The sequence below is a fragment of the Daldinia loculata genome, assembly GCF_022478755.1.
Source record: "Daldinia loculata strain CBS 113971 unplaced genomic scaffold F4817scaffold_28, whole genome shotgun sequence".
Classification (NCBI taxonomy): Eukaryota; Fungi; Ascomycota; class Sordariomycetes; order Xylariales; family Hypoxylaceae; genus Daldinia; species Daldinia loculata.
In genome coordinates, this window is record NW_026054882.1 from 289,520 (window position 1) to 302,155 (window position 12,636).

The window sequence follows — 12,636 nt, forward strand, 5'->3', positions numbered from 1 at the left end:
ATTAAATGTTTAATTCTTGGTTAATCTATACGACGCTATTAAGGATATAAAAACTACATTAATAATATTTTTAATATACGATTGTAACCATTTGCATATAGCTTTTTCACATTCTTTGCGCAGTCATAATAGATGTAGTTGCAAGCTGTTGGTGGTCACTTACACCACGTACTCCACTTATTACAGCTTGCGGCGTGGCTTACGTTAGGTGCCTTTTACGATCTTGCAGGTACATGTATCCTGCAGAGACGTGTTTCACGTGACCTGACCCCTACCACGACGGCGTTTAAAAGTTAGCTTAGCTTTGGACCCCAGAAGTTGCCATCTCGATCGGCACTAAGATGATTTCATCGATCATCGCTCGCTTTTAAATGACCTCACCCTAACTCACGTCTAACACGCTCTAAGATCGGAATACATTCCAATCGTTTTATTGGATTTTTTCTATGGCCAACTCAAACAGGAAGCAGTCGCAAGAAATGGTCCGGCCCGCTACCGCAACACGAGGATGGCCGGCGTAAACACTATAGTTCATGTTCGAAGCATCCAAGACGGAGCAAAACTTCCCTCAAGCTTCTCCTTTGCGCCTCGTGGTCTCGTGGCTAGACCCAATTCATGACGCACATCATCGTCTCTCACTTCACTAATCTAATGATTACATAGTAAAATCTGATAATATCTACTGTCGTACAAACTAATTAACGATGGAGAAGGAAAAAGGAATTTGGCGTTGTCCAGAATAGCGGCTCCGCCCAGCTTGCTTCTTTCATGGCATATAGCAGATGATCTCATCCATATTGGTTTTTCTTATTTGTAAATGTCTGAGCTGTATCTCTTATTCCCCAGGTACCCTACTTGCCCAAATCTTAGATCAAACGAGTTCACATAATAGCTGTGGCCTCTCTTACCTATTACCCTGTCTTTGCATGTCCATCTTTCCACATTTGATTCGCTGCTCTAGAGCTGAATCTAAACGCTTTCTCAGCCCCTTTAAACCAACCATCTATCGCATACCCACGTATTCCCCAATACATTATAACCTCTCCTCGACGATGGTCGCTAAAAGACAAAGATCAACTGTATTTCTGCAGCAAGATGACAAGTCGGACAAGCACATCCAACAGGAGCAACATGGTGTCATCCCCAGAAGATCAGGGCGTAATATCAAGAAACAGGGCGATGTATCACAGCCTGATGCTGCAACAGCTAACGGAGGAAGTCCGCCCTCGGCGTCGACTCAACCAAAGAAGAGAACGATGCAGAAGCCAGATGTCACAGAGGCCATTGGTGGCCTTCGTGAAATGGAGGATACTTTACGGGATGATACCAAGCGGCAGAAGACGGCAGTTTATGCAAGCTCAATCCCGAATGATTCCTACAGACAGAACCTAGATTCAACTTTCTTTCCGAGATTCGAAAAGTGTAAACCGGATACCATCCCAGCGGAACTTGAAAGGGATAGCTTAAGAAACAACAATGACAAGAAAAAGAAGAATGTAGCAAAGAAGAAGGAAGAGAATGGTGAGAAGAATAGTGTGGATAAGGAAATCGAAGCCTACGAGGACGGGGAACCAGGTGATAGAGAGGAGGGTGGTAACGGATCCCCAAGGGAGGCCGATGCCAACGCCTTCGAGCAGGAAGGGTCCCGGGCACCCCCGGTTAACAGTGACTATCTACCGTTACCGTGGAAAGGCAGATTGGGCTATGTGAATCCCCCCGAGCATGATTAAGTGTAGGTAATTGCGCAATATACAATCTCTAACATTAACCAGGCTTGCCTTAATACATATTTGCGACTTTCAAACCCACCGATATTCAGTTCGAGAACATGCCGAATAGCTTCCATTCTAGAACATCGCCATCCCCTTCAAGATCCGTCCCAGCCTCAACATCCGGGAAAGAATCGGCCAGACAAAAACCAGCCGGCTGATGTAGCCAGGGGCCAGAGATATGTTGAAGCACTTGGCCTCGCCAACGCACGTGATATTGTAAAGATGATCCGCTGGAATGACAAGTATGGTATCAAATTCATGCGCTTAAGTTCAGAAATGTTCCCTTTTGCCAGCCATGAAGAATACGGTTATAAGCTAGCGCCGTTTGCTTCGGAAGTACTTGCTGAAGCTGGAAGAGTCGCAGCTGAGCGAGGCCATCGGCTCACCACCCATCCTGGACAGGTGCGTCAAGCTACCCCATATACGAGAGAGACATTGCTAATTCATTGAAAGTTCACACAACTCGGTTCGCCACGGCCCGAGGTTGTTAGAAATTCGATTCGCGATCTTGAATACCATAATGAGATGCTAACACTTCTACGTTTGCCCGAGCAGCTCGATAAGGATGCCGTCATGATTCTGCACATGGGCGGCGTATTTGGCGATAAAGAGGCTACTCTCGATCGGTTTAGGAAAAACTATACTAACCTCTCGCAAAGTGTTAAGGCAAGGTTGGTATTAGAAAACGATGACGTATCATGGACGGTGCACGACCTACTTCCGATATGTGAGGAATTAAATATCCCACTAGTTTTGGACTTCCATCATCACAATATCATGTTTGACAAAGGCAAAATCCGCGAGGGGACTAAGGATATTATAGAACTTTACCCAAGGATCAGAGCAACCTGGGATAGAAAAGGTATTACACAAAAAATGCATTACAGCGAGCCTTGTTCGGAAGCCATCACTCCACGGCAGCGGCGGAAGCATCGCCCTCGTGTCATGACCCTTCCGCCGTGTCCGAATGACACAGATCTCATGATTGAGGCGAAAGACAAGGAACAGGCGGTATTTGATCTAATGAGAAACTTCAAACTACCTGGGTGGGACCGTTTTAACGACGTTATCCCGTACGAGCGCGAAGATGAAAATAGACCGATACCCAAACCTCTCAAGAAGAAGCGCAAGACCAAGAAAGGTGTAGACGCAGATACCGAAGCTGGAGAGGATGCGGAGGAGGAGCTGAAATCGCCGCCCGAGATCCCGGAGTCGGAACTTGGGATGGGCGGCCCTAATAACCGAGTATACTGGCCCCTTGGGATGGAGGAATGGCTCCGCCCTAAGAAAAGGGAGGTCAAGAAAAAGAGAGCTAATGACGAAATGGATGGTGATGATTAGCTCCGTTTTCGGATTTGGGTAGTAGCATGCCGTGTTACAGCACGTTTGCATACTGGTCTATAGTAAGATACCACGGGATAAACTCGGTAAGGTGTAACGTCGAAAGCACCCCGTCGTCGCCCGGCGGTCTGGATGCTCCGTAGATATACGCTTAGATCCCCATAAAGTAATCACTTCTCATATTTTAAAATGTAGAACAAGATTTCTACACACCAACATCTTATCTGACGGCAGATACAAAATTATCATATGTAGTGGTTGTATTTACTACGGTTACTCATTATCTATGGCTGGGTATGATTCGATGGATACAGTACGACTATGTAGATAAGCAATGTAAGCTTTTATATGAGCTGAAATTGTCGACATTGCTTGCTTATTCTAAGTTAGGAATAGCTCCGCGACTCGAAGAAGGCTGAAAGAATCTGTACGTTGGCCCTTCTATGCATATGGCAGTGATCGATATTACTCCGGGGTATAAATGATGATGTGAGGCTGTTAGCCAATTTGGAGCAACTATGGATAACACGTATTAATGACAACAGAGCGACGCCGAATATATCGTCTTATATGCAGGGACTTTGTACTTCATGTGGGACTGGTAGTCATGTAGCTATGGATGTTACTACACCTTTTCCTCCTTTTGCTCATGCAATTTCTGGCGAGGGCCTCGATTATCCGGACCAGGAGTGATTGGTTCCGGTACTAGTATGTTCCACGAAGTCCATATATACAATCTCATTTACAGCACGCGATGAGCCATAAGACGGGCAGTAAGAGTCGACAGTGCCTAATCGCTTATCTAAAGAATAGCCTTCTAGTCTCTTTCAACTACTACACCACTTTGTATGTAAGGATATATTTATCAGCCGTGTCTGACATACTAGGGTTAATCTCGTTCGCGTAGTTATTGTCTATTGGGCTAGTAGATATGTTCCCGAACCCATAATGGAAGATCCTGTAGATCTAACAAAATGATAAACACTTATCATAGGGGCCAAGCTAGCACAAGTAAAAAAAAAAGAAAAAAAGAAAAAAAGACCACGACTGAAAGAATATTGCAAGTACTTCTCGCTTCTAGCTCACTGTATGTACTTTATGCCTACTTCCCATCGCGATAAATAGGGGTCTTCGGGAATTTGACGCACATATAATATTCGACACCATTAGCCAACCATGTCATCAAATCACTATCGACCCGTGCAGAGTAGTGTGCAATGCACGGGCTTTCGTCTCGTAAACAATATAATGGCACTGTCGCATCTGCTACGGTATAAGGCTTACACATCTCATATCAGAGTTCGGCAACTGGCTCACCGCCGGAAACACAAACCAACAACCCAAGACATCAGGGTCGCCCAACGCGTACATCTAGATAGTGGGCAGAAGATAAGATCCCCGGGTCGATATGAACGGCCTACCATGGTCGGTTGCTTTACGGAGCTGCTGCCGTATCTACTGCCGTGCTACGTGAGACCCCTGAACTACCGCCAGTGTAGTTTTCAAGCTGGCTGGCTCACCTACTATTTTGAGATGATAGGGGTCTTATTCATGCATTATCGGCAGAGCATTAGGGGTGCTTGATACGTCTCTTTTCTCGAGCCGCAAAAATCTCCGGATAAGCATGTGCTAGCGACTGGTGTTTCTACTCGTCCTTGGACATCTGCGATCGCCCTACTCCCGTGCGTGCCGCCACGTTGCGCCAGAGGTATACATACCTAACCTACATATAAGCACGCACATATCAGTCTTACCCTGCGAAAAACGGTCCGGGGGTAGGACGGGACGGGTGCGTTAATTATGTAGTATGCGCAGAGATAGACAGTCACCCTTTGGACCCTGATTTATATAAATATTTTTCAGGTGGGAGAGGTTCCGAGCGTGTGCAGCGGCAGAGGAAAATAAAATATCTTATTAGAGGGCGAGATGATGCGATGGTAAAATTATCGTCTCGTTAAAGGGGGACGAGTAAATTTAGGAGGTATGAGTTCCGTACACCCGGCTCAATGGAAAGGGTCATTGTCGCAAGTAGAAGATGAAGAAGCAAGGCAGTTCACGGATTGGCGCATTCGTACGTACCTCGCATGTACGTCAATTATAGGGAGAGTTATATTAACGATAATGATGAATGTTTGATGTCTAGGTAGGTAGATATTTGAATTGGCAGTGATTTAGATGGGGACAGGTTTGAGGGTCCTGTATTATTATATATTTATTATATTGCATCTGACACCAACTCGATGTCGGTCGGAGTGGACCCGAAAGGTTTCTTTAGACTCGACGTTGTGAATGCCGTGACGCCGTGACGCCTCGCACGAGGTCCGACAAAGTGGATAAAGGAACATTGAAATGAGCGAAGATAGCTTAGGTAACGCCGTTATAGGCTGGCGACGCCGACCGAAGTAACGATAAGACAATAAAAGTATCATGAGGTCACTTAGAAACGGGGCGTCAGGGAAATATGATGTCAGGTTTACCGCTTTAAAGGGTTTTCGGGAAGCATCCGTGGATCTGAAAAGAAGCTCGAGCCTTAAGGTGAGCAAAGTGACGCTTGGCCCGCAGGGGGTGCAGATTTTTACCGAATGAGAAGTATAATATACTTGGAATGATCCGTCGAATACTTTAAAGCTTGGTAGATATGCGCTGGAAGACTCCGTACCAAGGGATTTAAAACGTGGAAATAGTGACATAAAGTTCTCGTGAGATGGTGGGATGATCACTCCCTTATTAAGCTTGCTCTCCGTAGTGGCGGCTCGTGCTTCCTTTAGGTACGAAATACGTACATATGTACATGTATGTACCTATGTAGTTACCGCCTAGCCACCCACCATCCCACCTTCTGCACCTTCTGTAGCAGGGCATCAAGCAAGCATTCAGCATCCAGCAAGGCTAATAATACGACTTGACTCCAATGCTGTAACAGCTGCAGTAGTAGCGACAATAGTAGCGACGACGATAGCGTTATTAGGTTAGCTAGCATGCTAGCATGTTAGATGTTTGTCTTCTTTACCAGAGCAACCCGACCAGACTAACATAGCAACCTGAACTAACAACCTGAACTAACAACTCGAACTAACAACTCGAACTAAATCGACTTGTCGAGTAGCACATCGTCGCATCATCCTCACCTTACTTTTACTCGACTCGATAACCCCTCGTCGCAAAATAGCCTCGGATTCTCTTCTTGTCATTTCCTTGTTCGATCTTTTATAGCAAGATTCGCATCTTTCCCCTCGATCACAAGATCTCCCCACCAAGTAAGACAGTTAGACACACGACTTGGCGACAACACCATCAGGGGAACTATAGGGGAACTATAGGCCAACACGATAATACGATAATACGATAATACTCTACCTGCATTCCTCTCACCCTCCACCATAGGAAAGAAAAAGCTACACATCCCATGCTTTAGGTAACACATGCCCTACCACCCATAAATCAAAAAGATTCTACCTACGTAGAACCTACATAGACTGCATAGTCCAGAACCCCAAACCCCACCGGCGCAATAGTCGCAATACTCGATCATCATCATCATCATAAGAACGGTCAGCATACCCAGCGATATCCCGGGCAAAGTTCTAGCAGTCAAATCGCATCAAATCACAAGCACACGAGAGCCCGAAAGAACCCACTATTTTGTACTGCAGGGTCCCAAACTCCCAAACTCCTAAACTCCCTGGTCACTTTCTTCCCCGCGTCCGGCCGCCAATTTTCCAACTTTAACCTCCACAAATCTGCCAACCTGCCAACCTTCTTTAGCCCTTGCTATTGTCCCTCCAGCCCTCTCACTGTCCTTACTACCGCCTGCTTTCCGCTACTTCCGCCTACTTTCCCATCCCACACACTCCATATTTTACCCCCAAGCCATTACATATCAGACAAACTTACTATCTCCATCCTTCATACACTCTGATCAACTATCAACGGCTACCTAAACATACTTACCAAAACCCTTCTCTTCCTACAGTTCCAAAAATGGCGACCGTGGAGTTGAGCCCCAAGGCCATGCATATTCCGAACCATGAGATCAAGCGCCCCAGAGGTACGTCATACCTTTCCGTCTAACCCTTATTCTACGATTTCGCATATTTTCTGGATTAGCCTTCGTCGTACTAATTGGATCTCCTCCCGTTAGGTATTCTAAAGAACTCATATCAAAAATCGCCACCCCCCGCATCTCCGATTAAGGAACAGGACTTGTCTGACAAGGAGATCACCATCATAAATACTCAAACAAATGCCGGCCATCGTCGCTCTTCGAGCGCGGCCAGCCGCCCCCCCGGCTCGCGGCGCCAATCGTCGCGTACCCCTTCACACGGCCCAGACCAAGAAATGTTTGATAACAATCAACGCCTGAAATGGGACGAAGCGAATCTCTATTTGACGGAGCAGGAGCGTACTTCCACGATGAAGATTACGGAACCCAAAACCCCGTATGCCAAACATTACGAGCCGTCGGAAGACGACGACGACGAGATGCTCGACGGAGAGCTTTCGCGGAAGGAGGAAATTCCCGGGCTATCATTAGGAGAGCCCGAAGAGGATATCCCCGAAGGTGATTTTGGAGCCGGGCGCAAGCAGAGCAAGGTCCATGTTAGTGACGAGGATGCCACACCGCAACATGACGCCGAGAATGAACTCCTCGGTCTGACCCCCGAAGAACTAGAAAAGCATCGCAAGTTCGAGGCGTTGCGGAAGAAGCACTACGAGATGAAGGACGTCGCCAAGTTCCTCGGCCACCCCGAGTCTCTCGACGAGCTCGAGGACGACGACGAGGTTCCTCCGATGCCTACCATCAACGGCGCTATCGCCGGAGCTGGCGACTAGGAATACGGGATAAGCAGCTCTTCTCTTAAGAGGAACGCCACTAGCTTTGGCGAGAGAAGGGCAAGCAAATTACAACGACGGTTATGGGTGCGATGACGGGACATGCATGACGGACGGAGTTTAATGGCCAGGTGGACTGCCTCTTGATTTTATCATCTTGTCAGAGGCACAATAGATGTGTTTTAGGTGTTGGAGGGGCGAGCGACATACTACCTACTATTAGGCTGGGCGAGATATGGTTATTTCCGGTTGATCATGGTTGTAGTTATAGATGCTCTACCTGCGCGGGCTTAGACCTCAAACTCGATGAAATATCATTCATTCGTATTCTCATTGTCTTATAGCGGAACGGGACGAAACTCGATTAAGACATGTCTCGAGTACTCGACCATGTAGCTTAGACACTGGGGTCTCATTCTATATGCTCTACTCTCAGAAATGATGCGCTAACCGTATAAAGCTCAACACATTAAATCATAGCAGTCCCTTCCGAGCAAGCTCGACCTTTCTTCCGGCCTCCCCAGGCTTAAATCCTCCCTTAGATACGCATATTCGGTGCCCGTCTCCCATCTCAAACTTGTCCTCGTGGGCGGGCCACGGGCAGGGGCAGTGATGAGGGAAGTGCACGCAAGCTAGTAGTCAAGTAGTTAGCACAAGTGAGTTCATAATTATAAGCCAATGTTCGTTCCGCCGAAGGGTCTATAAAATTGTATAAGTCATGGGAGGAAAACTCACCAAGAGTATCCGGGCAAAGGTAGTTGTCGCAGTGCATGCGGTCGAAGTTAGAGCGGTAGATGGACGAGTCGCTGGGCACGTTCTGTGGTTGTTGGCGCTGCTGCTGCTGCTGCTGCTGCCCGCCGCCGCCGAACATCTGGTCGAAGAAACCGAATTGGGCGTGGGCGACGGAGGAGAGCAGGGCGAGGAGGAGGATATGTAGGGGGGAGGGGAGGAGTTGCATTGTGATGGATTATATGGGTTGGTTTATACAATTAAGAAATTGAAGCAACGGTATCTGAGTTCGTCTTATTCCGGCGACTGCTAACTAACTATCGTGAGGTGTAAGTGGTTTAATGCACCTTACGTAGGCTCGAATTGGTATTGCTGGCAACTTTCCACTACTTATCGTTATCGTGGTCGGTTACTTATCGCGGCTGACTAAGTCTAAATTTTGTGGGTGCGGTCCCGAGCTTTTTGCATGATCCAAAAGCGATACCAAAACTTCCCCGGGAGAACGACAACGGTCTAAACGGCGGTCCAACGACGTCTGCAACCATGAGGATCGCTCAATTGCAGCGGCCCATAGTGGCGGCTACTTCCGGTATATCGAGAGCACCTAGTACCACGATACGACAGCTACGAGACGTATTCGGACAGCTAAGGATAGGAGCCAACAATGCGGCGGTAGAAGGTCGAAGAAATGCTGCGGTCAAGTCGCAGGGAGCATACAAGTTACGAGACTCGAGCACAATCCCGAAGAAGCTGGGCGCGAAGAAGAGCGGTGGTACGTTTTGGATATACCCTCTACTATGTCTATCTCCGATCTCGATTTTCGATTAAGAACGCGGGGCAGCACTCGAAGACATGAATATACATGGATATCTTGGTGTGTGGGAAGAAAACCAAACGTAACTAACATCTGAGGCCACAGACTCCTACGTGATCACCGGAAACATCATCTACAAGCAGCGCGGCACGATATGGTTCGCAGGCGAGAACTGCGGCATGGGCCGAGACCATACCATCTTCGCCCTGGCTTCGGGCTACGTCAAGTACTACCGAGATCCCGCGCGACACCCGAAGCGACAGTATATCGGAGTTGTATTCAACAAAGAAGATACGCTACCGTACCCCACACATGCGATGCGCCGTCGTCGGCTCAACATGATTGCAGCCCCTATTCCACCCCCGCAACCTGAGCCCGCTCTCTCCGCCTCCGGTATCCCGACGCAGGTCGTACGCCAGGGCTACGGACGCAAGCCCCATCCGCGTGACGAGCGCGTAATCAAGTTGAGGGACGACGGTAGTTACGCCTACGCAGAAGAGAGCTGGCGTCTGGGTACACTAGTACGTACCGAGAAGCGCAAGATGGGCAGCCGAAGAGTAGCCATGAAGCACCGTCGCAGACGAGCGAAGGCTATCGCCCTGGAGATGCGGGCCGAGCGTGAGGATAAGATTGCGCGACGCAAGGAGGCGCTGGATGCGCAGCGCGCCGCGAAGGCGAAGCGTATGAGGGAGTATAGGGCGCGTAGGGCGGCGGAGGCGGCGAATAAGGCATCTGGGCCGGGTGGTCAGATGCCGCCTCCGGGAGCGGGAGGAAAGACGGATCCTCCTAGGGTAGAGGCATAAATGAGGACTTTGAAGTAATTTACTTGAGAGGTCGTCCGTCATGTTTCAGTGCAAGAGCAAGGCGGGTTGCTACGACTCTGGCTTCACTCTAGTTCTACTATCCTCTTGTCATGCAAGCCAACTCCATGATGTATTATTACTAAGTACATAACCACATTTACGAAGCATCATTGTACAAGAAACAGATGATAATTGTGCCAAATCATGTAAGGGAAAGTGAAAATCGCTTGTTTACAGTATGTCTACCTAAAGTACGTAGAAGTTGGCGACGGATTCCTTATCCCTTACTGATGTTAGCATCGTCAGTTCATACGGAGAGATCCTGTGAGCGTAGTCGTAAGATCCGTTATGCCTAAGTCGAGAAACATGCGATTTTAGATAAGCCGACCCCTTCATCTTGAGATCTGCATCGTCTTTGCTGTCGTTGCAGATAAAATACCAGCTAAGCACTGGGAGCATCTGCTTCAATTCTAGCTCCCTGATAAATAAAGGCTTGTTCTATTTTTAATTCAAGATGTATTATTTTAAGATATCTTATAAAATAATACAGGTAACGTATCATTTAGATCAAATATGTAAAACAGACCAGGACGTTTCACTCCAATGCGTAGTCCAACTAGATGAAACGTCCGATCCGTCCCCGCCGGGTCGCGTAGTTCGCCCGGGTCCGTATCTATTTCCCGGTTCTAGACTCTTATATACCAGATGACCTCCTCAGATTCTTAACTCCGGAGGTAACTATGGTACGATTTATCCTTATGTCAATCAATGGTTAAGGGGTAAGTAATGCGGTTATCGGGATTCGGATTCCGGTTCCTGGTCCGAAGCAGATACTTGCGCCGGACACGGAGTCCGGATTCCGCCCGAGTATTCCTACGTCCGTCGGGAGTTCAGTTTTCTTCTAAATTATTCTCTTCTAGTCCTATCAAGCGTCACTATCTTTGATTCTGCCCTCAATTGAGTTAGGAACGGGCTAGAATTATCAAGTCCCCAGACTAGTAGTCCACGAAAGCTTCACTCGTGAGCCAAAGCGACGCAGTATGCCGAGTATTCGAATTAATCGGTTGGCTTATACACGTACTATATAGGCTCTCATTGCAGAGTTTCGAAACTTAAGTCTCAGACGCGTTTAATAACCACAACATAGTTGACTGGGATCAAGCCCATTATCTCGCCACATAGTAAATGCAATATCCTTCAGTTTATTCAAAGCTGCATAGATATTCCAAACCTCTACAAACACCATCAGAGTCATCCTAAGAGGTACATGGGTGCTCTATGTACTTTAGGCCCGCTTAGCAAGATCTTCCGCCTTCACAAGACCACTCTGGATAAGGCCCTCTGTCCTTATAGCCAAGACCTTCTGTACGGTGGGCCTCTCGAGCAACTTCTTATACCAGATATCATAGTGCGGGTACTTTCCTTCCAGATTGATGTCCATGAAGCTAATAAGGAAAGTTGCAATTTGCTCCCACATGATCCAACTGAGATCCGCAACTGTCATTTTATCACCGACAAGCCACCCAGATGGTGACTTAGAGAGATGCGTGTCGAGAACACTCCTTACGCGCTCAATCTCTTTGACGTACCGATCAATTGCGGACTGGAGCTTCTCATGATGAATCCGGTAGAACCATACGGCTTGACCGTAGTAGGGCCCCTGTCCTATGGGAGACTTTAGCAAAACTTAGTGAGGACGTGAAGCATCGCCCAGGCTTACCTGAAATCTGGAAGGCGATCCATTGCTGGATCAAGTACTTCTCGGGAGAAGTACCGTAGCTTAGCTTGTGGTCTTTATCGTAGTTGTCGATGATGTATTCAATAATAGCACCCGACTAGAGAGAAACGCGATTAGGTTCGTTAATAGTAGATCTTTGAAGTCAGAGTTTGAATACCTCCCATAGCGTTATCCCGGTATTCGGGTCTTCAATTGCTGGCACTCTTCCGTTCGGATTGATATTGATGAAAGGCTCTTTTTTCATGTTTTCCCATTCAACTATCTTATGCTCAAAGGGAATGTTAAGCTCCTCGAGGATGATATGGATTTTTAAGGGGTTGGGACCCGAGTTATGTCCCCAGAGGATAATTGGCTTAAGTGACGACATGTCGAGTGACGGGTTTAATAAGACTGCCTAAGATAGGAGCAAATTTGGAGGACAATTAATCATTAATTATTTTACTAAAATGCCAATGGCTGTAAGAAGAACTATGTATATTAAATGAAGGCCTAGGAAGCCCGTTTATATACTTGTCGGGAGTCTGGGACGTATTGGCCTCGTCGTCTAGCCAGCCTATTATTTCATACCAAACTGTCTCGTCCGAAATCCGTCCGACTGAAATCCGT

The 12,636-nt window shown here is 47.4% G+C and overlaps 5 protein-coding genes across 5 annotated transcripts; 3 read left to right on the forward strand and 2 right to left on the reverse strand.

Moving 5' to 3' along the window:
* The first annotated feature begins 324 nt into the window (after positions 1-324).
* On the forward strand, positions 325-3,537 carry F4817DRAFT_339400 (UV-endonuclease UvdE-domain-containing protein). The gene is made up of 3 exons (XM_049303531.1): positions 325-1,706; positions 1,773-2,174; positions 2,226-3,537. The coding sequence occupies exons 1-3, from the start codon at positions 783-785 to the stop codon at positions 3,111-3,113; spliced, it is 2,214 nt and encodes a 737-aa protein (XP_049158509.1). The 5' UTR covers positions 325-782; the 3' UTR covers positions 3,114-3,537.
* A 3,279-nt stretch (positions 3,538-6,816) lies between these two features.
* Positions 6,817-8,232, forward strand: F4817DRAFT_123712 (uncharacterized protein). Its single transcript, XM_049297664.1, has 2 exons — positions 6,817-7,161; positions 7,255-8,232. Exons 1-2 carry the CDS (start codon positions 7,095-7,097, stop codon positions 7,944-7,946), a joined length of 759 nt encoding a protein of 252 aa, XP_049158510.1. The 5' UTR covers positions 6,817-7,094; the 3' UTR covers positions 7,947-8,232.
* Positions 8,233-8,264: 32 nt separating this feature from the next.
* Positions 8,265-9,082, reverse strand: F4817DRAFT_339409 (uncharacterized protein). The gene is made up of 2 exons (XM_049303532.1): positions 8,682-9,082; positions 8,265-8,578 (listed from the first exon to the last, which is right to left on the reverse strand). Exons 1-2 carry the CDS (start codon positions 8,902-8,904, stop codon positions 8,421-8,423), a joined length of 381 nt encoding a protein of 126 aa, XP_049158511.1. The 5' UTR covers positions 8,905-9,082; the 3' UTR covers positions 8,265-8,420.
* A 76-nt stretch (positions 9,083-9,158) lies between these two features.
* On the forward strand, positions 9,159-10,474 carry F4817DRAFT_339411 (ribosomal L27 protein-domain-containing protein). Its single transcript, XM_049303533.1, has 2 exons — positions 9,159-9,447; positions 9,595-10,474. Exons 1-2 carry the CDS (start codon positions 9,219-9,221, stop codon positions 10,290-10,292), a joined length of 927 nt encoding a protein of 308 aa, XP_049158512.1. The 5' UTR covers positions 9,159-9,218; the 3' UTR covers positions 10,293-10,474.
* Positions 10,475-11,211: 737 nt separating this feature from the next.
* Positions 11,212-12,575, reverse strand: F4817DRAFT_339413 (glutathione S-transferase). The gene is made up of 3 exons (XM_049303534.1): positions 12,188-12,575; positions 12,013-12,127; positions 11,212-11,957 (listed from the first exon to the last, which is right to left on the reverse strand). The coding sequence occupies exons 1-3, from the start codon at positions 12,395-12,397 to the stop codon at positions 11,578-11,580; spliced, it is 705 nt and encodes a 234-aa protein (XP_049158513.1). The 5' UTR covers positions 12,398-12,575; the 3' UTR covers positions 11,212-11,577.
* Positions 12,576-12,636: the final 61 nt, after the last annotated feature.